This window comes from Chlorocebus sabaeus, chromosome 12 (genome assembly GCF_047675955.1).
Source record: "Chlorocebus sabaeus isolate Y175 chromosome 12, mChlSab1.0.hap1, whole genome shotgun sequence".
Classification (NCBI taxonomy): domain Eukaryota; kingdom Metazoa; phylum Chordata; class Mammalia; order Primates; family Cercopithecidae; genus Chlorocebus; species Chlorocebus sabaeus.
This window is the reverse complement of record NC_132915.1, coordinates 66,228,514-66,256,212: the sequence shown is the minus strand read 5'-3', so window position 1 is coordinate 66,256,212 and position 27,699 is coordinate 66,228,514. Positions and strand designations below refer to the sequence as shown.

Sequence of the window (27,699 nt, the reverse complement as noted above, 5' to 3'; positions counted from 1 at the left end):
GCTATATGTAGGAAGGGTTTGATGGGGCTATTTTGCATTTTAAAAATAATTTTCTTTAAACTTATTCACACACACTTGACGTCATGTCCATCATCTGATTTGGAAAGGGCAAAAACAATTTTTCTCATTTCACAGAAAGAGAGGCCCACAGAGAGAACGTGGTTTACTCAGGGTTACATAGCAAGTTAGGCAGAATTGAGACTAGAAATGCGGGTCTCCTGCCTCTTTTCACTAAGTCACACATCTCACCCATGTCAGAGTAGGAGAAACAAAGTCTTTGGCCTGAATAAGAGAAAATTCAGGGAGATATGATTACTGCCTTCACTCCAAACTGGAGTAGGGTTGTTGAGAAGGCTTCCCAGAAGAGGAAATGTGTGTGCTAGGTACAATGAGTAGAAGGTCCAGAGAAAATTGGACACATGTGATGAGAAGGGGTGGAGAGTGAGGGTGTCCCAGCAGCAGGAACATCCTGTGCCAGGGCCTGGGTGTGAGGTTGAATTCGACCATGCAGTGGGGATAGGTTGAAGGATGAAGCTGGGGGTGAGTAAAAACTACCTTACCCAGGTCTGGAATCCCCCTTATGACATTTGGACCTTATGCTAAGAACAGTCCTAGCCACTGCTGCAATCGGCACCTTGTATGTGCTGGGACTTAGGGCACCACAGGACAATCTGCAAATCCTGTAAATGGCTGATGACAGGAAGGCCTTCCGAAGGGAAAGACAGCCCATGCAGAAGAAAGCATGGCATAGCACCTAGGTTCGAGTCTCACTTCTCCACTAACTCGCTGTAAACATGACCTTCACTTCTGTAAAATGGAAATAAGCATCCCTATTTTTCTCCTCTCACTGGCTGTTGGAGGTCCCATGCCGGAAGTACTCAAACTAAAGAACATTGTACAAAGGTCACTCATGAGTGTTGCAGGCTTCTAAAACGGTTCATAGCAATCACATTTTAATTAATTTAAATTTAATTGTGTTTTCCCCAGCCCACTTCCAAAGAGGATTTCAGGTGATGTTACTTTGAAAGCATAATGCAAGACTGCTGTACACAGAATAAAAGAAAATGGCCAAATAAAAAGGGAAAGGTGATAGCTTTGCTGTCGTGAGTACCATGATGAAAGGATCTGGTTGAAGCCCTCAAGGAAGGCATTCTTCCTTGCATAGTTATTGGGAATATGGCTTTCTAGTTAAATTCTGGCTCTGCCCCTTAAGTCCTGTGGACTAATGTTACTACCTTTCTCCAGGACGTGATGAGGATTAGCTAAGGTCACAAATATGAAGTGCTTAGCAGTGTGCCTGTTATATAGCAAGTGCTTGATAAATGTTTTAATTGACTTATTTTTTTAAGATTACTGCAGTCCAGTTTGAGAGGCCCTATGATAGAGGTAAACCATGGGTGGCATAAAAGCCCAGAAAAGTGGGTACCTGACCCAGCCTCGAGGAACCACAGATGGTTTCTTGGAGGAACGGTGCCTGGACTGAGCTGCCCGAAAGAAGAATAAGAGTTGGCAGGGGCCGGGCGCAGTGGCTCACGCCTGTAATCCCAGCACTTTGGGAGGCCAAGACGGCCAGATCACGAGGTCAGGAGATCGAGACCATCCTGGCTAACACGGTGAAACCCCGTCTCTACTAAAAATGCAAAAATATTAGCCGGGCGTGGTGGCAGGCACCTGTAGTCCCAGCTACTCCGGAGGCTGAGGCAGGAGAATGGCATAAACCCGGGAGGCGGAGCTTGCAATGAGCCAAGATCATGCTACTGCACTCCAGCCTGGGTGACAAAGCAAGACTCTGTCTCAAAAAAAAAAAAAAAAAGTTGGCAGGGTGAAGATGCGAGGCAAAGGAGGTGCGTGTGAAGGCCTAGAAGTGAAGGGAGACGCACCCTTTCACCCTTTCAAGCAAGTCCTTGATCCTTGCTCCTCTGCAGAAGGCTGTCACCTCTCTCTGTCCTCTAGAACATCCCAGGAGGGTAAAGGCTGGCAGGAGGAGCCTGATTGCTTGAGGCTCCAACAGGAAAGGTGTTGGCCGGGTGCTGTGGCTCAAGCCTGTAATCCTAGCACTTTGGAAGGCCGGGGCGGGCGGATTGCCTGAGCTTAGGAGTTCGAGACCAGCCTGGGCAATACGGTGAAACCCCATCTCTACTAAAATACAAAAAAAAAAAAAAAAAAACAAATAGCTGGGCATGGCAGTGGGCATCTGTAGTCCCAGCTACTCCGGAGGCTGAGGCAGGAGAATTGCTTGAACCTGGGAGGTGGAGGTTGCAGTGAAAGCCAAGGTCGCGACATTGCACTCCAACCTGAGTGACAAAGCAAGACTCTGTCTCCAAAAAAAAAAGAAAAGTGTCACTGACTGTGATTTTCTTCGTTATGTGTCATAAATTTTAGTTGGAAGTCAGATAGCTCGTGTAGGACAGTGGCGACTGAGGTCAGTAATACTTTGTTTGGAAGTGGGCACACCTCTTTTGCCTGGCTTTTCCAGGGTCTATCTAGTTAGGAGCTGAGCCCATTTGAATTATGGTGATGATAGGATTATCCTCTGCTTCCTGTAGGCTTCAGCTGTCTCCAGCATTACCCGTGCTAGTTTTCTCCACTTCAGGTCATCCTTTGCACCCGCTCCTCAGAGGTGATCTCTCGCTGCTCTCGCCCTCCCCCAGCAGTGGACTGCCATTATTTATCACCCTGCATGATGGCAGGATTTCCCTCTTGTCCTGGGTCATCCTTAGTCTAGGTAGGTGCTGTGACTGTGGTCTTAAGAGCAGGACTTTTTCAGTGACCCTGGCTCCACCCCAGCACTAGGGGACCTCTGATGATCTGGCCTAAGTCGCTTTCCTCCCGACATCCCCAGAGATAGAGTTTTTCCCCCTGTTTCTTGATGTGAAAGGTTTGTTCTGTAAGAAAATTAGGCCGGGCGCGGTGGCTCAAGCCTGTAATCCCAGCACTTTGGGAGGCCGAGACGGGCGGATCACGAGGTCAGGAGATCGAGACCATCCTGGCTAACACGGTGAAACCCCGTCTCTACTAAAAAATACAAAAAACTAGCCGGGCGTGGTGGCGGCGCCTGTAGTCCCAGCTACTCGGGAGGCTGAGGCAGGAGAATGGCGTAAACCCGGGAGGCGGAGCTTGCAGTGAGCTGAGATCCGGCAACTGCACTCCAGCCTGGGTGACAGAGCCAGACTCCGTCTCAAAAAAAAAAAAAAAAAAAAAGAAAATTAGGGGGAAAGAACACATGAGGGGCTTAATGCCTCTCTCACTTTCGTCCCCAGCCTGCATCAGGAGGGTGCTGTCTCCAGTCTCTCATCTGCCTGCAGTTTTCTCCATGAGCACCTAGTGAAGGCCACAGAAAAGTGAACAGGTGCAGCTACTCCGAGAGTTTCTGCACTCACACTAGTTCACAACTGACCTTTAATAGTGCATTGAAAATGTTAGCTGAGTTCTCCTCGTTGGCTTGTGTGACACATGCAGCCCTGCATTCAGCAGGGAAGTGCTCAGGCCTCGTCTCCTTGGAGGCGCCTGTCTTTTTGCAGCATTCAGGCTAGCTAGTTGTCCAGCAGCCTCAGCTCTGATGGGTTCCAAAAAGGCTATGTTTGTGTATATCTCTTCTTTCTACTTTCTCCATCCTAAGCAGAAGCTGAAACCTTACAATTTATACTCTTGTTCTACTTTAGCCTTCACAGAATTTTATCTTAATGCAACATATTATTAGTAGCACACAATTTATAATAATGTATTTTATTATTAATCTATAATTGTTTAAGACAACATAGATAGATGTATTCCAGATTTTTTATATATTATCATGCTTTGGTATCCATAGGGGCTTGGTTCCAGGATACTGAAATCCACAGATGCTCAAATCATTATATAAAATGGTGTAGTATTTGCACACAACCTGCACACATCCTCCCACACTTCAGTCATCTCTAGATACCTTATAATACCCAATACAATGCAAATGCTATGTAAATAGATCTTCTACTGGGTTTTTTTTTGTTTGTTGGTGGGTTGGGTTTTTTTTATTGTTTTGTTTTTTTTTAATTGAGACGGAGTCTTCACTGTGTAGAGTGCAGTGGTGCGATCTCAGCTCACTGCAGCCTCCGCCTCCCGGGTTCAAGCGATTCTCCTGCCCCAGCCTCCCAAGTAGCTGGAACTACAGGCATGAGCCACCATGCCCAGCTAATTTTTTGTATTTTTAGCAGAGATGGGGTTTCGCCATGTTGGCCAGGCTGGTGTCAAACTCCTGACCTCAGGTGATCCACCCACCTCAGCCTCCCAAAGTGCTGGGATTACAGGCATGAGCCACCGCATCCGGCCTATACTGTTTTTTTTTTTTTTAATTCAGTTTTATTTTAGTTTTGAGAAGGGTCTCACTCTGTTGCCCAGACTGGAATATAGCGGCGCAATCTCAGCTCACTGCAACCTCTGCCTCCTTGACTGAAGCGATTCTCCTGCCTTAGCCTCCTGAGTAGCTGGGACTACAGGCGTCTGCCACCACGCCTAGCTAATTTTTGTATTTTTAGTAGAAACGAGGTTTCACCATGTTGGCCAGGCTGGTCTCAAACTCCTGACCTCAAGTGATCTGCCCACCTCGCCCTCCCAAAGTGCTGAGATTACAGACATGAGCTACCACACCTGGCCTGTTTTTTAATAATTTTTATTATTTATTATTTTTAATAATGTATATTCAATCCACAGTTGGTTGAATCCATGGATGTGGAACCCACAGATATTGGGAGCCAACTGTGCTTATTAAATATAAAAAGAAAATGTCTGGGAGGCTGAGGCAGGAGAATGGCGTGAACCTGGGAGGCGGAGCTTGCGGTGAGCTGAGATCCGGCCACTGCACTCTAGCCTAGGCGACAGAGCGAGACTCCGTCTCAAAAAAAAAAAAAAAAAAAAGAAAAAATGTCATTGGAAATATATCCCTTTATTAGCAGGTTGCTGGGTTATGGTACCTTGTTTGAAGGAGGCTTTGTTATACCAATATTTCTAATCATCTCTTGGTTTGGAGTATCAGTAGTTTTCCACCCCAGGGTGATGCACCATGAAAGATTTAGGATGTAGAAGAACAGGTGTTTGTTTTATAAAGTGGAAGGGAAGGTGGGAGCGGAGAACCTGTGTGGTACCTTACTGCCCATGCCGTCTCAGACAGGTGGATTTTAGTGGAGGTGCATTGGAAGTGGTGGACCTGGAACTTTTTTTCATTAAAAGTAGCTGCACCCTTGACCCCTAGGGAAATCTTCATGCAACCTTAGTGCATGTAGAGTTTGAAGACCACTCAATCCCATCTTCCCCTAAGCGTCCTTTCTATCCCATCATCCCACTGTGCTGCTTGCAGGTTCTGAATACGGAGCACAGGGCCATGCTTCGGTCCAGGTTTTAGTTAAAGGACCAGTGTGGGCCAGGTGTGGTGGCTCATGCCTGTAATGCCAGCAGTTTGGGAGGCCACGGTGGGAGGATCGCTTGAGCCCAAGAGTTCCAGACCAGTCTGGGCAACATAGGGAGATTCCATCTCTACAAAAAATAGAAAAATTAAAAACAAAATTACTACAGCCCACGTCCATAGTAAAAATAAAAATAAACAAAAATTCAAAAATTAGCCTGTAGTCCCAGCTATTTGGGAGGCTGAGGTGGGGAGGATCACTTGAGCCTGGGAGGTGGAGGTTGCAGTGAGCCAAGATTGTGCCACTGCACTCCAGCCTGGGCAACAAAGCAAGACCCTGTCTTAAAAAACAAACAAACAAACAAACAAAAAAAAAACAATGTGAAGACTGTTAAGGAGCCTGCAGGGCAAAGCCAGGCAGGGCCTGGAGATGGCTGTGTCCTGGGAGCACGCAGCGGGAGCACGGCTGTGCCAGCATTGAGGCATTTCTCTCGCCTATGGGGTAAATGGCATGGATGAGGTGGTGAGGAAAAGACTCAGGTGTTCCTCCAGTGGTTTCTAAGAAAATAGTTGTAACAGGAAAATAAATGGCTTTCTCTTTTCTACTTAGATCATCATGCTCAGGAACGACATTTACCGCTGCCGAGCGTCAGGCATCTTTCTTCGCTTGGAGGGCGGTGGCTTGATTGCTGGCAACAACATTTACCACAATGCAGAGGCTGGTGTAGACATCCGGAAAAAGTCCAACCCACTCATACTGGTACTTTGTGTTTGTTCCCTATTCAGGGTGACTCTTGGTTTTCAGAAACCTTTTGTGAGGATATTTAAATACACGTGGCCCTCTTGTATTTACATGCTTCCTGTTTGCAGGTGGCTCCTGCTCTGTGTGTCCTTGTGTATTAGCAGTGACTTTGGACAAGTCATTTTCTGGTCATCTCCCCATTAATAAGGAGGAGGACCAGAAACACAGGAAAACCTCACAGGGCCCTCAGCCCTCGTATGCTGTGGTTGGCTTTGAGTTTGATAAGGATAAAGAGAATGATGTCTGCCCTAAAGACACTTGGATCCAAAAACAAACAACAGCAGCGAACCCCACCAAGTTAGTTTATTCATTTGTATAAAAGCACATTTTGGATATTTAGTTCCGAAGATTATTTGTTTCATGGTTATTGTGAGACCATATTGAGTTCGATTTTCTACCAGTGTGAAAACCACTTAAAATCCTAGAGTATGTGGCCAATGACATGAGAGCAGCTCCTTTTCTGCTCTGGCTCTTCCTGAGAGGCAGGTTTGGGGTTTGGGGGTTTTTTGTTTTGTTTTTATACAGATTTATGGGGTATGGGAGAAATTTTGTTACATGTGTACTGAGAGACAGATTTTCCAGAAGTTGGGAAATGTAACAGAATTTTTTTGTTTGTTTGTTTGTTTTTTGAGATGGAGTCTCGCTCTCTCCCCCAGGCTGGAGTGCAGTGGCTCAGTCTCGGCTCACTGCAAGCTCCGCCTCCCAGGTTCACGCCATTCTCCTGCCTCAGCCTCCCGAGTAGCTGGGACTAGAGGCACCCGCCACTATGCCCGGCTAATTTTTTTGTATTTTTAGTAGAGATGGAGTCTCACTGTGTTAGCCAGGATGGTCTCGATCTCCTGACCTCGTGATCCGCCTGCCTCGGCCTCCCAAAGTGCTGGGATTACAGGTGTGAGCCACCTCGCCCGGCCTGTAACAGACTTTTTATGGGCTTGAAAAAATAATAGCCACCGTTAATGCATAATGCTTATTATAGCCAGATACTTTTTTAAGCACTTTGTAGATATTTACTTATCATTTAATGCTTACAGAACCCCACGAAGAATTATTATTATCCCTATTTTGTAGTAAAGATATAGAGCACAAAGAGGCAGAGGATCCTGCCCAAAGTCCTATACCTAGTGACAGAGCTGGGATTTGAATCCAGGCAGTCTGACTCAAGGGTGATGTCTGAACCCATTATATCTTGACTGCCCATAAAGATACAGAGAGAAGGCTGGGCACAGTGGCTCATGCCTGTAATCTCAGCACTATGGGAGGTCAAGGCAGGAAGATCCCTTGAGTCCAGGAGTTTGAGACCAGCCTGGGCAACATAGCAAGACCCTGTCTCTACAACAAATTTTAAAAATTAGCCAGGCATGGTAACTCACACCTGTAGTCCCAGATACTTGGGAGGCAGAGGTGGGAGGTGGGAGGATCGCCTGAGTCTGGCACGTCGTGGCTGCCATGACTATGGCATGGTAGTGAGCCATGATTGTGCCACTGCACTCCAGCCTGGGCAACAGAGCGAGACCCTGTCTCAAAAAAAGGAAAAGAAAATACACCCAGCTAGCCAGTGTCTCCTGCCCACCCCCTCCCCTCACTGTGTTTCTGCCACGCAGCTAGTGGTAGATGCATGGTCTTGGCTTAGGAAATTATTGCCCCTCTGGCTAGAGAGATGAGAGGGTTTGCCCTTCTGAGGATAGAGGGACAGCAGGTGGAGGGGGGAAGGGAGTGGTACATTTTAGTCCTGGTGTTGTAAAAGAGTATGGGGATGGAAACACCACTGTGCACTCCTTTCGGAGCTCTTCAGCCCTGTGCGGGACTTCCCTTAGGCAGTGGTTACCCTGATGAGCCTACCAAATCCTTCAGGAAAAATCCAGAAAGAGTAAGAATAAGGAGAGTTTGCACACGAAACACTTTAAAACCAACTAGAACTTTATTTCTGTGAAATTGTTTTGGAAGAGATACAGCTAACTTCCCAATTTGCAAAGTATAGAATTGGCCTTCCGCTATAAGTTAACAATTAGAGTGAGACAATAGTATTATTATTCTAATCTAAAAATATTAAGTCACTGTGCAAAAGCAACTAACTGGAATGGGAAAGAGAAAAACTAGGCTTCAGATCTGGCTCTTCCACAAATGTACTTACTATATAATCCTGCACCTGTTTTCCCATTCACACAAAGAGATATCAGAAATGAATATCTTGCTGGGTGTAGTGGCTCACACCTGTAATCCCAGCACTTTGGGAGGTCAAGATGGGAGGATCACTGGAGGCCAGAAGTTCAAGACCACCCTAGGCAATGAAGCAAAAACCCTGTCTCTACCAAAAAAAAAAAAAAAAAACCAGAAAGGTATCTGTTGGCATCCTGTAGCTCATAAGACCTTATGCCCCATGGGACAGCTTGGCACCCCAGTGTCTGCATCTCCCGCTGACCCTTCCTAAATGAGAAAGGACTAGAAGTCAAATGACTCTGACCCCTCTGTGGATGTGGCCCCTTTAGGACTGCACTTGGCCAACATTTGGTTGCCCTGGGGTGCCGCCCTTCCCCAAGAGATGGCCTCCCTGGACCCTGGAAGTTATGGCCTGGCCAAATGATTGTGTGTTTGGGGGACTCATTAGAGGCTCTGAAACTTTCGGTAGCCTGCCTTGCAGGTGAAGACCAAGAGCCCTCCTAAGAGCCTGGGCAGCGAAGACTCCAATCTTCATAGTCTCCCTTACAGGTTTTGATGTGTGTACTGGTGCAGGAAGGGCATGGTGGCAGCACGACCCGTTCCCTTTGTCACGGGTTAGGGATCTTACAGTGATGTCATTTTTTCCACTGTGTTCATCCCGCCGTGGAGATGTGGGCGGCAGTTGGGCACTCTGCTTCTCGCCGGCATGTCTGATCTGACTTCTGTGGTGTCTCATTTTCACTTGCAGTGTAACCAGATCCACCATGGCCTTCGCTCTGGCATTGTCGTCCTTGGCAATGGGAAAGGCATCATCCGGAACAATCAAATCTTTTCCAATAAGGAGGCTGGCATTTACATCCTGTACCACGGAAACCCCGTCGTGAGGTGTGTGCTGCTGTTTCCCTCCTTCGTCTTTGTTAACCTCCTCCCTGTCTCTCCTCCATTTGAAAACACTCTTTACGGAAACAACTGTACAGCTGCAAGCAGAGAAGAGACTTCACTCATCATCCCACGCCAGTAACACGGCTGCTTTTGTGTTTATGTGCCCTTCCAGTTAACTCTGTGTAGGCGTTCTATTTGGCAGTCACTACTGAGCACTTTCAACATGGGCAGAGTCTGCTCCCTGGGAGCTTACTCTAGCCTGGAGAAATGGGCACAGAAGTACCCCAAGGCAGGGATGGAACATAGATTTCAGCTCACCTAACAATTTCAGTTAGTTGCTAGTGGTGACTGGAGGAGCTGTGTCAACATCCTGGTGCGGGCCCTGGCCTCAGCACGAAAGCATGTATGGTCAGGGACTGATATAAGTGATAGGTGAGAGGCGGCAGTGGCAGTCCTAGGACCCTGTCTGCCATCGCACCTCTAGTATGGGGCAGACTGTGATAAATGCTGTCAGAGTGGAGAAGGAGAGACTCATTCTGACTAGGAGGATGTAGGAAGGCCTTATTTAGGAGGTAGCATCAGAGTCAGACTTTGGAATATGGGTAAGACTTGGACTCATGCAGATGGGGGCAGGGAGGAGTTGGTGGATGTTCCTAGTAACATGAGCAAAGGGAACAGCATGAGCAAAGGGAACAGCATGAGCAAAGGCAGCAGGGCACAGCAGATTCAGGGGTTAGCAAACCGTTCATGGTGGCTTGAGAAAAAATCTGACATGGTGTGACAGTGCTATAGAATATTTTAAATTGGGATGGTCCCAGAATATCTTGGGCCCTGTGGTCACCGCAGCATGACCCTTGATGTCCTTGTGGCAGACCATCTGTGCCACACAGCAGAGTGGAAAGGAATGATGGAAAGAAAGGCTTGGGCCAGATGAGGAAGGCCTTACATAGACCAGGCTGAGGCTGGGGAGCCTGTTCTGTCTACACAGCAGGGACTCATTAAAGGCTCTGAGCAGAAGGCTCACACAGTTATGTCTGTGCTTTAGAAGAATAACTGGCATTAATGGGCAGCAAGTATATTCAGAGCGCTTTCCCCCCTGCATTATTCCATAGGTACTTTGTTTCCATGTTGTTGCATGCATGGCCTTTATATTCATCACTTGGAAAGTTTCACCATATTCCAGTATTTTGATATGCCATAATTTTTGAACCAGACCTAATTGCTGGTTCAAAAATTATGGAATATAATCCTGTTTTTCACTGTTACAGACAGCTTACTAAAAACAATTATTGGTCATAGAGCTCTTTCCCTTCTTCTGCATTATTGCCTGAACAGAAGAATATTTGTATGTATGTGTGCCGTTCACTGAACACACATTCCAGCCACCCTGTATAAGGGGGCAGTGATATACAACATGGACAAGAACAGTCCCTGCCCCGTGGAGTTGATAGTCTCATGCTGGAGACGGACACACACTCACACAGCCATGATGGAAGACTCACCAAAATGAGCACTTTACTAGGCATTCATGCAGACTGCCTGAAGAGCTCAGCCGTGATCTCAGCTGAGCATGTCAGGGAGCTGACATTTGAGTTGTGCTTCAAAGGTAAATAGGATTTTATGGCCAGGGGAAAGGCATTCTGGGCTAGAGGCAGTGAAATTCAGGGTATGTCTGAGAAAATGGTGAGAAATGTGGTGTGTCCGGGCACGAGATGCCAGAGGGATAGTGCACAGGCAGGCTGCTGCTGGACGGCAGAGGACCTTGAATGCCAAGCATGATGGGCAGAATAATGGCCCCAAGGATGTCCATGTCTTAGTCCCTGAGCCCTGTGCATATGTTGCCTTACAAGGCAGGAGGAACTTTGCAGATTTGATTGAGTGAAGGACCTTGGAGAAAGATGAAGGGAGGTTATTTTGGATGATACAGGTGGGCCCAGTGTAACCACAGGCCCTTATGAGAAGGAAGCAGGGGAATCAGGTTAAGAGAGCAGGGGCCGGGTGCGGTGGCTCACGCCTGTAATCCCAGCACTTTGGGAGGCCAAGGCGGGCGGATCACTTGAGGTCAGGAGTTCGAGACCAGCCTGGCCAACACGGTGAAACCCCATCTCTACTAAAAATATAAAAATTAGCCAGGCATGGTGGCAGGTGCCTGTAATCCCAGCTACTCGGAAGGCTGAGGCAGGAGAATCGTCTGAACCCGGAAGGTGGAGGTTGCAGTGAGCTGAGATCATGCCACTGCACTCCAGCCTGGGTGACAAGAGCGAGACTCCATCTCAAAAAAATAAATAAAATAAAATAAATAAGAGAGCAGGAGATGTGAGGACAGAAGCAGAGGTCAGAGTGATGAGGCCACAGCCCAAGAAGTGCGGGCGGCCTCTAGGAGCTGGAAGGGATGAGGAATGGATTCTCCCTGGAGCCTCCAGATAGAACACAGGTCTGCTGACACTTTGATTTTAGCCCTGAGAAACCCATTTTCAACTTCTGACCACCTGAACTGAAAGACAGAAATTTGTATTGTTTTAAGCCACCAAATTTGTGGTAGTTTGTTATAGTAACAATAGGAAACTAATACACCAAGCTGAAAAGTCTGGGCTTTACCTTGGGGATGCTGGGGAACCATTAAAGAGTTTTGGGTGAGGAATATCATAATCAGATCAGTGTTGGGTTTATAAAACATAGTCATCTTGAGAGAATAAGTTGTGCTTTTTTCTTTTGTTTCTTTGCAATGAGAGGTAAGAGTCTGGAGCAGGATACAGAATGAAGTTTAAGATCCCTGAAATGGCCTGGATGAGACAAACCATAGCATATATTTTTGCCACAGAAAGTTACCTAACCTATTACGTTTCTCTTTTTTCCTTGGATGCAGAGAAGCACAGGACTCAAATTGTGCTCATCTGCAGTTAATATCCCATCCCGGGCTCTTAGTACACTGATCTGTCTGCTTCTTCTAAATGTTTTCTCATCCCTCCTGTATCTTTATTCTGCCTGCCCCACGCACACACACACACGTTTCTCCAGGTGGCCACGGATCCTTTCTGGAGGTGAGATTTATAGTAAAAATATGCCAGGGCTCAGTTACTCACGCCGGTAGTCCCAGCTACTTGGGAGGCTGAGGTGGGAGGATCACTTGAGTGCAAGAGGTCGAGGCTAGCCTGAGCAACATAGCGAGAACCCATGTCTTAAAAAAAAAATTGTAAACATTTTCTGGCTCAAACATTTGAGGGTTGGATAAAATACATATAAGGCCAGGCGCGGAGGCTCATGCCTATAATCACAGAACTTTAGGAGGCTGAGGCGGACGGATCACTTGAGGCCAGGAGTTCAAGACCAGCCTGGGCAACATAACAAAACCCCATCTCTACAAAAAATACAAAAAATTAGCTGGATGTAGTGTTGCACACGTGTAATCCAGGCTGAGGCACGAACATCGCTTGAACCCAGGAGGTGGAGGTTGCAGTGAGCTGAGATTGTGCCACTGCACTCCAGCGTGGGTAACAGAGCAAGACCTCAAAAACAAAACAAAACAAAAAATATGTGTGTGTGTGTATATATATATATATATATGCATGGGTATATATGTAGATGACAGTCAGGTGAGGCTACAGTGAACTGGATATCATTGCGCATGTATAGCATAGTTGGGGGTTTAGTTTTTGGTCAAGCTGTCCCAGTGACAACTAAACATTTTATATGCCTAGATTATAAAGGGACTTTGGGAAATGCTTTTATGCTGCTGTGGACTTGAGCCATAGGGAGGCTCAAGTGATCCTCCACCCCAACCTCCCAAGAAGCTGGGGCTACAGGTGCACACCACCACGCCTGGCTAATTTTTTGGATTTTTTGTAGAGACAGGGTTTCCACGAAAGAAGGCGGTCTCCTGGAAGCATGACGTTGATGCCCTGGGCTCACCTCTTTGTTTTGTTCTCCTTCCACTTTAGCGGGAACCACATCTTCAAAGGCCGTGCTGCCGGCATAGCCGTGAATGAGAACGGCAAAGGCCTCATCACAGGTATGGATGGAACTACCTGGCACCTGGCAGCCAGGCCAAGGTCCCCTGGCATCACTTCCCAGCTTCAGGACCTCACACTGTTCCTTTACCCCCACAGACGATGGCCTCTTTCTCTGACTGTGGGCTGGAGCTCAGGGACGCCAGCTGCATGGTGGCTGTGCTTCTTACAGGAGGGCCTAGCACAGAGTGGGTGTCTGCTCCTTCCAGGCCCAGAGTCGACAGGCCATCAGCAGGTGGCTCTCAGATGTTTCAGAAGCACCGATGCCCAGCCACCTATCCGAATCCCTCCTCGGTCTTCGTTCGGACCTCTGCCTGCTCTGGAAACCTCCACCCGGCTAACCCCTGCTTATACTTTGGGTCTTAGCTTAATTGTCACTTCCTCAGGGAAACCTTCCCTGACTTCCCCATCGTACACAGATACACTCACTATACCCAGGATGCCTCCTCTCTAGGGCCTTTGACTTAATTTCTTAGTGGTTTGTGGTGTCCGTCTCCTCTGTTATAAAGTGGTAAATTCCACAAGGCGAGGGTCAAGTCTGTCTAGTACATCAGTGTAGCCTCCGCACAGAGCAGAGCTAGGCCTGGGGTATGAAAGGGATTCCACAAATACTGGTCCAGGGAATCCCGTTGACTGCACTTACCAGACATAGATTGAGCACGTGTTGCATACAGGCCGCATTCCAGAAGCTACAGGTGCAGCAGTGAACAAGGCTCTCAGCCACTGACATTTTAGGAGAGGAAGCGAATAAATAAATCAAAGCCTACATATATGAGCAGACACATCCTATCTGAGGGTGACAAGTGCTCTATGGATAATTAAGGCAATAGAGGGACTGGGTGGGCATTTGGGATTGTGTGGTCAGGGCAGCCCTCTGAGAAGGTGACAAGGAAGCCAGATCCTGAGTGGGAGTGGCTGGAGGAGCTGGGAAAGAACCTTCCGTGTAGGGCCGCCTGTGAGAACAGACTTAGCATGGCCGAGTGGACATCACTTGTGGGACTGGAGTGTGGTGCACAAGGTGCCTGCAGTGGGGTCATGGAGACAGGAAGAGGCCAGTCACACAGGCTCCTGAGCCATTGCACCTCAGTCCCAAGAGGCTGCGTCTTCCCTGCCAGTGTTGGAGCAACAGTGTCATGGACTACCCTTCTGACCCATGACTCTTTCACCTACCCCTGAGAGATGGTGGCTCCCAGGAGGAGGAGGGGATGGGTGTGGCCAGAGTTCAGAGCTGAGGCTGAGAAGGACAGACGAGGCTAGCGCCTTCTCACAGGCTTGTGGGTAGATGGCCACAGTCTGCCTCTGAAGGCTCTAAAGCCAGTTTATTCTTTTTTTTTTTTTTTTTTTTTGAGAGACAGCGCTCCATTCACTCTTGTTGCCCAGGCTGGAGTGCAGTGGTGCAGTCTCGGCTCACTGCAACCTCTACCTCCCGGGTTCAAGTGATTCTCCTGCCTCAGCCTCCCGAGTAGCTGGGATTACAGGCATGTGCCACCACGCCTAATTTTGTATTTTTAGTAGAGACAGGGTTTCTCCATGTTGGTCAGGTTGGTCTCGAACTCCCGACCTCAGGTGATCTGCCCGCCTCAGCCTCCCAAAGTGCTGGGGTTACAGACATCTGGCCTATACTTTGTTTTGTTTCCTTTTTGTTTGTTTGGTTGGTTTTTTGGACACCAGAGTCACTCACCAAAGCTAGTTTATTCTTTTTTTTGAGGCAGGGTCTCAGTCTGTCATCCAGGCCGTAGTGCAGTGGTGCGATCATAGCTCACTGCAGCCCTGACCTCCAGGGTTCAAGTGATCCTCCCACCCCAGCCTCCCAAGAAGCTGGGACTACAGGTGCACACCACCACACCTGGCTAATTTTTTTGTAGAGACAGGGTTTCACCATTTTGCCCAGGATTGTCCGGAACTCCTGGGCTCAAGTGATCTACCCGCCTTGGCCTCCCAAAGTGCTGGAATTACAGGCATGAGCCACCGTGCCCGGCCAAAACTAGTTCATTTTTAATCATCAGTCCTCAAGGCCATTGGGTAAAGTAGGTGCCGGGGAGATAGGAGTGCAAAAGATAGACACAAGCCTTGCCCTTGGGGAAAGGAGTCAGCAGATAAGTCCCTGAAACATCAGACAGCAGACAAGATTTACAGTGCTAATTGCTGGCAGGGTAAGGCCAGGGCCTCCTGGTCTGGAGTGGCCTTGATCGAAACTGTTCAAGTCCTATTTGCCAGCACTGAAGCTGGCCCTTGGGTACTGACCTTCTTTTCTGCTTCTCTCCATAGAAAATGTCATCCGTGAGAATCAGTGGGGAGGTGTGGACATCCGCCGTGGAGGGATCCCCGTTCTGAGGAGTAACCTCATCTGCTTTGGCTATTCAGATGGCGTGGTTGTGGGAGACGAAGGCAAAGGCCTCATAGAAGGAAATACCATCTACGGTGAGGAGCTTGTTCCCAACCGGGCCAGGGAGGCAGGAAATCCAGTTTCCATCTCCAGCTTGTGGGTCCTGAGAAGGTCACTGCCTTTCCCCGTGCCTCAAAGACCTCATCTGAACAGGCATTCTCAGGCCACAGTCACCCAGGCCCTCTCAGAACAAAGAGCCTCTTATAAATCACGTTGTAGTCCAGATTGACCCCAGGGGTTAACACAGCAGAAGGCTTTATCCCCTTTTAAAATAGCAAAAGACAGGAGTTGTGTCATGTCTTAAGAACAGGACCATTTCAGCCCTGGCTCATGTGCATCTAACTCCTCTCATCCTTTCTTTTGATCCAGAGAACTGAAAATATAATGGGAAATCACAGGAAGATAATCACAGGAAGAAACCTATTCTCACTCAGTGACTTTGGGCAGAGCCTTCATCTGTCTGGACTGTAGCTCTAATAATACAGTGATGATAATAAAGGTGACTCAGGCCCACCTTTCTGCTCGGCCCTTTCTATGCACAATCACATTTAATCCTCTTGATTGCCTTCTGAAGGAGGCACAGTTGTTAACCCCATTTGAAAGATGAGAAAACTGAGGGACAGAGAAAGGTTTGGTAACTTGCTCAGGGTCTCACAGCTGGCAAGTGGTAGGGCTGGGATTCCAACTGAGGCTGCCTCCTATGCAGGGAAGGATTGGTGCCCCCTTGGCACTGTCACTGTGGGTTCATGTGCTTCTGATGTGGACATGTGGCCCTGACAGTCCTCAGAGCACTTTCACACTGTGTGGAACGAGCCAAGCTTGTGAGGTTCACCTGATCCTGACGACCTCTCTTGTGTGAAGGTGAAGTCTGCAGCTAGAGCCATCAAGTGGCTTGTCCGAGGTCATTAGCAAGTCAGGGACTCTCTCCCAGGCCAGTGGCTTTTGCTTCCCCTCTCAGGGAGACTCAGGTGCCGCTTCACCAGAGTTCAGTGTCGGTGACCAGCTCCTCTCACTGTTCCAGCTAACAAGGGCTGTGGTGTGTGGATGATGTCATCCAGCCTCCCCCACGTCACCAGCAACCATGTCAGCTACAATGGCCTGTATGGAGTGGCAGTGTTTAGCCAGAAGGATGGCTCCAGCGAGTTACCTCGAGGCCACAGGGCTCAAGAGAACTTCAGCGAGGATGGGGACGCCATCCTCTGGGAGACAGAGCTGGAGAAGGAGGACGACCCACTGCGCCGGCCCATCACCATAGCTCTTGTTGAGTCTAACAGTATTAATCACAATGGAGGTGAGTGTACCCCCTCAGCCCCTGCTCAAGAACCTTTCATGGCTCCCCACTGTTTTTTTTTTCTCCAATTTAAAACTCTTAATTTAATTTTAATTTAAAACTTTTAATTTTATGTTAATTTAAAAGTAAACTTTAATGTCAAAAATGCAAACTTGGGGAGGGCAGAAAGATCACACACAAGGTTGCCACTTCACACCTGGAGGGTTGCACAGTGGCCAGGGAGAGGCGCTCCTCACTTCCCAGACAGTGGGGTCGCTGAGCAGAGGCACTCCTTAATTTTTAGGCGGTGCAGCCGCCAGGCAGGGCCTTCTGCAGACTGATCCCAACTTGCCCTCAGGCCTCATCAGCCACTTCCAGCCTGATCCCCAGTCTGCCTGCATTTATTCACTAAACTTGAATCCATTCTTTCCTGCCTCCTAACCTGCTGACCTCACTCATGCCATTTCTCCCATCCACATGTCCCAAACTAACTTGAACTTCAAAACCTGCTGTGAATGTACCCCTTCATTCCTTCCTCCTTTGAACCGGGCCCTCCCCAGCCCCACTGGCATTTGTTATGGGGCCTCATGGCTGTATTTATTTCTGTGGCTGTTCCATCAACACCGATAGGCCATTAACTTGAGACAAAGAACTGAAGTCCACCCAGCTCAGTGCCCCTGTCCCTGCAGTACCAAATCCCACCTCTGGCACATACACTTTTAATGAATGCTAGGACACATTTCTCACAATTTAACACCTCTCATGAGATGTATATCATGGTTGAATTGGCAATGAGTTTTCTTTCTTAGGCAGAAAATAAAAATGTTTTAAATCTATGTTATCCTAAACCTGATGAAAAATGGAGGCCAGGTGCCAGGGATCACGCCTGTAATCCCAGGACTTTGGGAGGCCAAGACAAGGGGATTGCTTGAGGCCAGGTGTTGAAGACCCGCCTGGGCAACATAATAAGACCTGGTTTCTTAAAAAAAAAAAAAAAAGGAAGAAGAAAAAGAAAAATTAGCTGGATCTGGTGGCATGTGCCTGTGGTCCCAGCTACTCAGGAGGCAGGAGGATCACTTGAGCCCAGGAGTTCAAGGCTGCAGTGAGGTATGACTGCTCCGCTGCACTCTAGCCTGGCGACAGGAGTGAGATCCTGTCTTTAAAAAAAAAAAAAAAAGATGGTAGAAGATGTTTGATATTTCTTGAATTTAAAAAAATTACTGTGTAGTTCATCTAACTCCAGGGCTCCCAAAGCTAGCTAATTATCAAAATCACTGTGGGGTGGGGGTTGGAGGGTAGGATGGATGGGTGGGTCGGGAAATGGAGGAAGGCTTATTAAGAACAGATTCCTGGGCCAGGTGCAGAGCTCACACCTGTAACCCTAACACTTTTAGAGGCCAAGGCAGGAGGATCGCTTGAGTTCAGGAGTTCAAGACCAGCCTAGGCAACACAGACAGCCCCATCTCTACTGAGAAAAAAAATTTTTTTTTCAAATTAGCTGGGCGTGGTGGTACTGTAGTTCCAGCTACTAGGGAGGCTGAAGTGGGAGGATGCTTGAGCTCAGGACTCAGAGTTTGAAGTTGCAGTGAGCTATGATGGTGCCACTGCACTACTGCCTGGGCAATAAAGTAAGACCCTGTCACAAAAATAACAAAACAAAACAAAACAAGATTCCTGGGCCTGGTAAGCACTTGCCTGTGGTAGTGGTAGAGGACAGGGAGATGGATAACCAGCAGCCCTAACCCAATTATTCAGAAAATGAGTTCTGTCCCCTCCCAGGTCAGTTTCCTCCATGTGGCCATGCTGTCTGTCCGGTACGACAGGCAAAGCCACCTACATTCACAAATACCTATTTTTGTTGTTCTCAACCAAGCCAGGAGAAGCAACAGGCTGGTGCCACGAAGAGATTTGAGCCTGCAGGCTCATGGCTTCACAATGCTGCAGGGCCCCAGTCATCGTCCTGCACACGACCTCCCCCAGCACTGCCCCAACAGGGGCTGGGGCAGTGGTGGGCAGCCCAGGTCTGGCTGCCCTGCTGTCTTTTCCTGGCAAGCCATGGGGCTCTAATCCTGCTGACTTGGGGCTTTTCTCTTCATGTACCTAGTGTCTCTGAGTACACACAACTCCAAGCGTCAGTTTCCCTTTCCCAAATTTCTAACACATTTTTGACACATACTACTTCGCTTAGTAAGTTTTCTACTCCAAAATTATAGAATTTTCATTAAGAAGAAAATTTCCCCAAACTGTAGGGAGGCAGATTCCAGCTTAGTGTAGGAAGGAGAGCAAAGCAAAACCTTCTGACGAGTAGATCTGCCTGTCCAGAGGGGGAGTGAGCAGCCTTGAGGCGGTAGTGGCACCCTGTCAGGGAGGTGGAAGTGGCAGTAGGATGGCGGTGGTGCCGGAGGCATTCAAGCACATGGTGGGAGCTCAGGCCAGAGGAGCCTTCTCACATCATGTTTCCCTGGCTACACTGAATAAGGACTTCATGCAGAAGAACCAGAGTTTTGTTGACGCACCTGGATTTCCTCCTGTTTCATCAGCTTGGAAGATGCAAACTCAAGGGTTGGTTCTGAGTGTTGCTACCTCTTCTTCTCCACTCCGTTCTCCTGGAGTGCACAATTCAGGGAAGGCTTTTCCTGACTGGTGGTGTCAGGGCTGACCCTGGGACCCCCCTGTGCTTTCCAACCCCTCCACCCATAGCCTCAGGACTCTATGTCCAGAGCAGCGAGGCACTGCATGTCATCACCAATGTGATCCACGCGAATGGAGACAGAGGCATTACTGTGGCCCAGAGCAGCCAACCCACCCGAGTGGCCAACAACAGCATCTCCTGCAACCGGCAAAGTGGGGTCAAGGTTGAGGCCCAGTGCAAAGTGGAGCTCCGGGGCAATGGTATCTATGACAACAGAGGCCATGGCATTATCACCAAGGGCGACAGCACCGTCGTCATTGAAAACGATATCATTGGCAATCGGGGCAGCGGGCTGCAGCTGCTGCCTAGGTCCGACACTAAAGTGAGTATGTGTGCGTGTGTGTGACGTGTGGTGCCCACACAGGGCACAACCCTGGGACAGTCCTCGTGGCCTCTGCTGAGAACAGAACCGTAATCACTCAGCACTACAAGGGACAGTATCCCTCCTGCCAGGACTCAGCCTGGGAAATGTGGGTGGGACTTCCCACAGGAGGGGACAGAGAGACCGAGTCCTGAAGGATGAACAAGGGCTCACCAGCAGGAAGCCAGGGATGGGGTGTCACCTCCTTGTCATAGTATTAGGAGCCTCCCGAGGTATCTTCATGGTCTCCAGGTCAAGGTCAGACTATTTCAGCTCTCTTTCCTTAACAGAATCTTGCACAGTGTACAGTAGATGCTTAATGAGGAGAGAGATCCTGCCTTGGGGACTTTGCACACACTCTTCCCTATATACCCCGCATATCCCCTGCCCCTCTTGCATTACAGTCCTGTAGCTTAGCTGTGTCTGTTCAGGAAAAGTACCTGAGCCCCCACCCACCACCCCAGACTGTTTGAGGTACCCCTTGTCTGGTGCTTTTGCCCACCCCTACCTCACATATCACTCTCCACCGTGCTCGGTCCTCACAGAGCACTCTCCACCGTGCTCGGTCCTCACAGCACTCTCCACGGTGCTTGGTATCTCTTCCTTTACCTATTTGTCTCCCCGCCAGACTGAGCTCTGAGCACCTTTCTATGCAGAGCCCTGTTTCATTGCGGAGCCAAACAGACCTTGTCCCTGCCCTTGTAGAATTATGATCCCAAAGGCTCTATTTTTATTTTTAGTTTAACAGTTTTGGGGGTACAGGTGGTTTTTGGTTATATGGATAAGTTCTTTAGTAGTGAATTCTGAGATTTTGGTGCCCCTGTCACTCAAGCAGTGTACACTGTACCCCCATATAGTCTTTTATCCCTCACCCTGCTCCCACCCTTCCCCCCGAGTCACCAAAGTCCATTATATCTTTCTTATGCCTTTTCATCCTCATAGCGTAGCTCCCACTTATAAGTAGTGAGCAAGTAAGGACATAGGGTATTTGGTTTTCCATTCCTGAGTTACTTCTCTTAGAATAAAGGCCTCCAAGTCCATCCAAGTTGCTGCAAAGGTCGTTATTTCATTCTGTTTTATGGCTGAGTAGTATTCCATGGTGTGTGTGTGTGTGTATATATATATATACACACACACCACATTTCCTTTTTTTTTTCCGAGATGGAGTTTTGCTCTTCTTGCCCAGGCTGGAGTGCAATGGCATGATCTCGGCTCACTGCAACCTCCACCTCCTGGGTTCAAGCCATTCTCCTGCCTCAGCCTCCCAAGTAGCTGGGATTACAGGCATGTGCCGCCACCCCCAGCTAATTTTGTATTTTTAGTAGAGATAGGGTTTCACCATGTTGGTCAAGCTGGTCTCAAACTCCTGACCTCAGGTGATCCACCTGCCTCAGCCTCCCAAAGTGCTGGGATTATAGGCATGAGCTGCTGTACCCAGCCTGTACCACATTTCTTTATCCACTCTTTGGCTGATAGGCAGTTAGGTTGAATGCATATTTTTGCAATTGTAAATTGTCCTGCTATCAACGTGCGTGTGCATATGACTTTTCATATAATCACTTTTTTTTTTCTTTAGGTAGACATCCAGTAGTGGGATTGCTGGGTCGCCTAAAGCCTTTTTACAGTTCTGCAGCTTCATAGGTTAGTGACTTTAGGCAAGGAGTGAAGAATTCTGGGGCTTTGCCTCTGAGCACCGCGGGAGCAGAGGAAGGGAGAGAGGGACACACTTTTGTCTCAGCTGGGCTGTCAGTGGCCCCGACTTCTGACACTACCTCCCCTCTCTGCAGGCCTTTGCATATTGTTTCTTCTTCTGCAACAGCTCTCCCTGTTCTGCATCTCATAAATGCCTACAACTTACCTATCACCTCTTCCAGGAAGCCCTCCCTGGCTCCCCCAGACTGTTCTTGGTGCCCTTCTTTGAGCTCATAGGCTCTTCATTGACCTGCCTAGCATGTTCCTGCCCCTCGGTTTTAGAACTGATCATTCACTTGCCTGCTCAGTCTATGAGTCCCTGAGGTGTGACAATCTTTGGCTGCCTCTCCCAGGTAATAAAGAACCGGATCCACTCATTCCGGGCCTATGGCATTGCAGTGCGGGGCCGTGCCAAGGCCCTGGTGCAGGAAAACATCATCTTCCAGGGCAAAACAAATAAGACCATCTTTCAGCAGATCTCAAACAACCGAGAATGTGTCATGCAAAACAACAAGTTCCTGGTCTTCAAGAAAAAGTGAGTGCCTGGGGTTGCCTGAACCAGTCCTCTAGAGCCACAGTAAGCTCCCTGAAGAAGCCAGGCCCACACCCGGGGATTATGGTTGCCCCGGCTCCCTGCAACACTGCCAGCTGTCGACTCCAGTCAGAAAAAGGCCTGTGCCTGGCTCTGTGTCAGGCCGGGGCTGAGGATTTGCCGGGAGGGAACAAGCTTTTTAAGAGTCAGGGGTATGTGCTTTCAAATCTCAGCTCTGCGAGTTACTGGCTGTGTGACCTTGGGCAACTTACTTCACATCTCTGAACCTTAGTAAAATCCATTTAATAAGATCACGCGACCTGGCTGAATCTCTGAGGGGTTGTAAAAATGTTCGTTGCTGCTGCTGCTGTCCTTTAGTCGCTCTGCCTCAGTGTATCACAATTGCTGCCACCCATCTTCCCCAGACCTCTCTGTCCTTTCATGTTCCCCATTTCAGCAACGTCACCATCCACTCAGTGTTCTCACAACAAAACTTCTGCTCCCTTTTTCTCCCTAATCCGAAGATGTCCAGTCACTCACCAGGTCTTGTTGATTCTGCTTCTAAAATGTTCCCTTTTCCGGCACCTCCTCTTCCCCAACTGCTGCCACCCTACTTCAGGTCTCAGCACCGCTCACCCTAACCTGTACCACCTATATTACTGCAGTGCACAGCTGTTCCAGCTGCCTCTGCATGGGCTGTGTTCTGATTGGTCTGTGCTTTTGCTTTCCCATTCTGGTTGTAAAATCACACTGATATTTGCTGTAGTTGGTATCACTCCTGCACCGCCAATGTCACCTATCCCCCCTGCAGCAGCCTCCTGCCAGTCTCCCTGCCCATGGCTACCCCCTGCTCCACTCTGGAGGTTGTCCCATGTATCCCACCAGTTTAATCTTTCTAAGTGAGAGCTCTGGTCACGTCGCATCCGTGGTTAAAAACCTCTCATGGATCTTCATGTTCTGTAGTAATGATCTCCATACTTTTTGTATTACACACACTCTCAGGAAAAAATATTCTTTGAAGAAACCCTCTGATGTAGGTATACCTATTTATTTATTTATTTATTTATTTAGAGACCAAGTCTCGCTGTGTTGCCCAGGCTGTAGTGCAGTGGTGCAATCTTGGCTGACTGCAACCTCTTCCTCCCAAGTTCAAGCAATCCTCCTGCCTCAGCCTCCTGAGCAGCTGGGATTACAGGCACCCACCATCACTCCTGGCTGATTTTTGTGTTTTTAGTAGAGACAGGGTTTTGCCATGTTGGTCAAGCTGGTCTTGAACTCCTGACCTCAGGTAATCCACCTACCTTGGCCTCCCAGAGTACTGAGATTACAGGTGTGAGCCACCGTGCCTCACTGGTATACCTATTTATAACTTCTATGTGTTTATTCTAGCAGTATATTATTTACATTATAAACTATCTCCAAAATAGAAAATGTTAACGTATAAAGTTAAAAAAAATCAAAATTCTAGTATTTTCTTCCCACATCCCAGCAGATTATATTGTGGACTCCCTGGGATCCACCTCCTTCTCCCCTTTGGAGACCCCAGAGTACAGGGTACAGCCCAGACTTTGCCAGAGGCAGTGCTGGTATTGTGCAGTGTGTACCCTGAGGTCCTAATTGTCTTTTCCAGCCTCTCATGTCATCTCCTTTTCAGTGCTGCTCCCTTCCTGCCAAACTCAAAAATACACAGTCCTCCCAACATGCTTAGGCCTTTTTACTCACATGCTAGTAACCAACCTCTGATTCCTCCACAACTTTCTAATCCTTTCACTGTAACATCATTATCATAAAAATACATATAAGACAACGTGTTGCCTTAAGCAAATGGAGATTTAGCGTGTAAAGTTGGTTCCTTTAACTCAAGCATTAGACAACTGTGACCACAGCTTCACTATCATTTTATTTTTCCCGGCCCTCTATACTCTCTACAAGAGTTTGGGTGACTGGAAACCCACTAAATTCTATCCCCCGTAGATTTGCATTTTCCCAGATGTCGTATAAAAGAAATCGTGGCCGGGTACAGTGGCTCACGCCTGTAATCCCAGCACTTTGGGAGGCCGAGGCAGGTGGATCACCTGAGGTCGGTTATTTCGAGACCAGCCTGGCCAACATGGTGAAACCCCGTCTCTACTAAAAATACAAAAATTAGCTGGGCGTGATGGCACGCAACGGTAGTCCCAGCTACTTGGGAGGCTGAGCCAGGAGGATCACTTGAACCTGGGAGGAAGAGGTTGCAATGAGCCCAGATCGCACCACTATACTCCAGCCTGGGTGACAGAGCGAGACTCCATCTCAGAAAAAAAAATAAAAATAAAACCCAGAAATCCTGCAGTATGTAGTCTTTTGAGTCTGGCTTCTTTCACTTAGCCTAATATGCTAGAGATTCATTCATGGTGTTGCATGTAAGGCATTCATTCCTTTCGATTGCTGAGTAGTCTTCCCCTGTATGGGTGTACTGCACAGTTTATTCACTCATCAGCTGAAGGGTGTTTAGGTAGTTTCCAGTTTTTGGTGATTATGAATAAAGCTTCTATAAACATTTGTGGTCATACAGCTGAAAAGAAATGAAAGAGGAAAAGTTGGGCACTGTTGCACACACTTGTAATCCCAGCTACTTGAGAGGCTGAGGCAGGAGGATCACTTGAGCCCAGGAGTTTAAGACCAGCTTGGGCAACATAATGAGACCCTATCTCACAACACCCACCCTATGATCTTATCCAGATTCTTATTTAAAGTGGGGAAATCGGCTGGGTGCAGTGGCTCAAGCCTATAATCCCAGCACTTTGGGAGGCTGAGGTGGGAGGATCACTTGAGCCCAGGAGGTTGAGGCTACAGTGAGCCATGATTGTGCCACTGCACCCCGGCCTGGGCAACAGAGTGAGACCGTGTCTCAAAAAAAAGTGGGAACATTTAGGCCTGTAGGGGGACCTTGTCCAAGGCTACACGCAGAGTTGAAGGCAGAGCTGGACGTGGAATGCAGGGCTTTTGCCCCTTAGTTTCTTATCCTCCCACCTCTTTGGGCTGACACTAAACTGGAAGATAAAACCTACACCCAGATTTAAACACCTGGATCCACCAATCTGGAACCAAAGTTAAGATTGTGCAGGGCATTCAGCCAGCACTGCAGACCCCCCAGAAGTTCACTGACTTTCGTTTTGCACTTCCAGGTCTGATACGTGGCGCCTGGTGAACCCGCCAGCACGGCCCCACCTCGAAACCTCTCTCAGACGCCCCTCGGCAGCCCACAATGGGCAGAAGGTGACGGCCATGGCAACGAGGATCACAGCCCGGGTGGAAGGTGGTTACCACAGCAACCGCAGTGTCTTCTGCACCATCCTGTGAGGACCCAGACCTGCTTCAGGGCCAAGCCTGGATGGGTGCTCAGAGGAGCTAAGGTGGAAATAGTGCCTGAGAAGACTCCGCCCCTCCCCACCCCCCCACCAACAAATGGGTCCCAGGCCTTCAAAACACAGTACCTCCAGAACACTTCAGCTCCACAGCCCGTAACAAGAAGGAAGTGGGAAATGGTTTTCAAGAAGGGATAGAAGTTGGTGGGTTTCCAATCACTCAACGTCTGTAAAGATTGTGAAGAGCTGGGGAAGCTCAAATGCTGAAGCTTTTGGTCAGGATTTTCTTTGAGTTCTAAGGAACCATGTTTTACACACACCAAACCCAGACTCTTCTCAGGAAAGAGCAGATTGACTTCTGATGGTGGGAAGTGAGTCTAGTGAGGTGGAGAGAGACAACTGCCCCAGAATTTTCCCCTTTGCTAGACCTGTCTCCCTCTCAATCTCTCCAGGGACCCTACCACACCCTCCCAGCTGTCTCTGGAGGCTGGAGGAGTTGAGTTTGGTTGACTTGAGGACTTGGACATGGACCTGGGAGGGAGGAAGGACCTGGGAGCAACAGGAGGCCCCACGGAAAGGCTGCCCAGGGATGAGAGAGGGACACGCTGAAACAGGTGGGGCTCCAGCGTGCAGGCAGGTGCTCGGCTGGGTGGGCAGGGATGCACAAGGCTCTACTCCATCCCCAAAGGCTCCCAAATGCAGGAGGATTCAAACCCCATGTCAGCGCGCCCACACCAGCCACCCTCCTTGGCACCAGCCTGTCCAGATGGGGGAACCTGGGCCTCTCGTTTGCATCTGTGTTCTCATGGATGAGCGCTGGCCTTTACTGACCCTCCCAAGCCTCCCGACTCTGTGCCTTGGCTCATGCTTTTTCCTCCTCCTGGCATGCCCTTCTCCCCCATCTCCGTGTCCTCCTTTCCTCAAGGTTTAGCCAAGACACTGCCACCTCCACATAGCTCTCCTCGCCCTTTCCCCCTCTGGGCCTCAGTAGCCTTTCTCTGCTCCCTCTCAGGGTACTGAGCACTTTCTGCCTTGTCCTGGAGCTATCTGGGTCCATAGCCTGACTCCCCACTCACCTGTGTGCTCCCTTAGGTAGGGCCACATCTGACTCTGTGTCCCCAGATCTCAGCCTGGGGTTGGGGTGGGATTAGTGGCCTGAGTGAGGAGAGGAAGGCCAGCTCCCAGAGGACTTTACTGAACCGTACTGTGAATATGTCCAAGTCCCAAAGCCAGGTGAGCTCAGACCCCACTGCTTGAGGAAGGGGGCTGGATGCAGGGCCAGCTCAGCCTGAACAATCCCCTCCCACTCGGCCTTTCCTGTGGGGCCTTCACCAGCCTGCTGGGGTCACTGTCGTGCACTTGGCTGCATGGCTGGTTCTATTGGCCCTAGGTGCTGCTCTGTTGGGTGGGATGGGAGAGCGGAGAGGGAGCCAGGAGCACTGGGTTCTCCCTGAGAACACTGGGCACAAGAGTGCTGGCCTCTTCTATCCCTGGCGCTTCCTTTGCACTTGTTTGGTAGCCCTAATGTGAGTCGCTGTACAAAATGCTGCCTTTACTATTTTCTAAGAAATGAAGTAACAAAAACCTCAGTAACCAAAATAAAGTTCTATATTTTAAAAGAGGCACTTTGGGAAGCCTTTCCTTGGTCTGGGCATACCCTGGGGCTCCCAGACGGCCAGGTCCAGCACTGTTTCCTCTGGAGGAGACAGGAGAGTCCTGGGGCTATCTTGTTGGGTCTGCTCGTTCCTGTGACAGCTCCTGATAGAGAGCTGGAGGGCTCGATCGGGCTATAATTCCACTCCTGCCTGCTTGCCCAGTGGGCTCTGTGAAGACAACAGAAACAGGCTGTCCCCGTGGATCACTGGACCGTCAGCTTAGGGACCTCAGACCCAGGAGCACACTTCCCCAACTTCACTTAGCATCTTAGAATTTTTGCTATATCCATATGTCACCTGAGAAGTTAGTACTTTTTCCTTTAAATCTACTTAATTTTTAGAACTTTTAAATATGCAGAAAAATTGAGCAGATCGATGATTACGACAGAGTTCCCATACTACCCTTGCCACCCCCGGGTTTCCATGTTATTAACATCTTATGCTATCAGTGTACATTTGTAAAAATTCATAAACTAGTACTGGTACATTATTAACTAAAGTCCAGTTTATTCAAATTTCTTTTTTTCTTTTTGAAATGG

The 27,699-nt window shown here is 48.6% G+C and overlaps 1 protein-coding gene across 1 annotated transcript in view; it reads left to right on the top strand.

Annotated features, from left to right (window-relative positions):
- FBXO10 (F-box protein 10) overlaps positions 1-27,127 on the top strand; it is a 66,035-nt gene extending 38,908 nt beyond the window's left edge. The window contains exons 4-11 of the mRNA XM_007968697.3: positions 5,988-6,137; positions 9,085-9,221; positions 13,157-13,227; positions 15,494-15,646; positions 16,633-16,902; positions 19,582-19,895; positions 21,980-22,161; positions 25,326-27,127. Coding sequence (XP_007966888.3) covers positions 5,988-6,137; positions 9,085-9,221; positions 13,157-13,227; positions 15,494-15,646; positions 16,633-16,902; positions 19,582-19,895; positions 21,980-22,161; positions 25,326-25,500 — 1,452 coding nt within the window. The 3' untranslated portion in view covers positions 25,501-27,127. The remainder of the gene's footprint in view (positions 1-5,987; positions 6,138-9,084; positions 9,222-13,156; positions 13,228-15,493; positions 15,647-16,632; positions 16,903-19,581; positions 19,896-21,979; positions 22,162-25,325) is intronic.
- Positions 27,128-27,699: the final 572 nt, after the last annotated feature.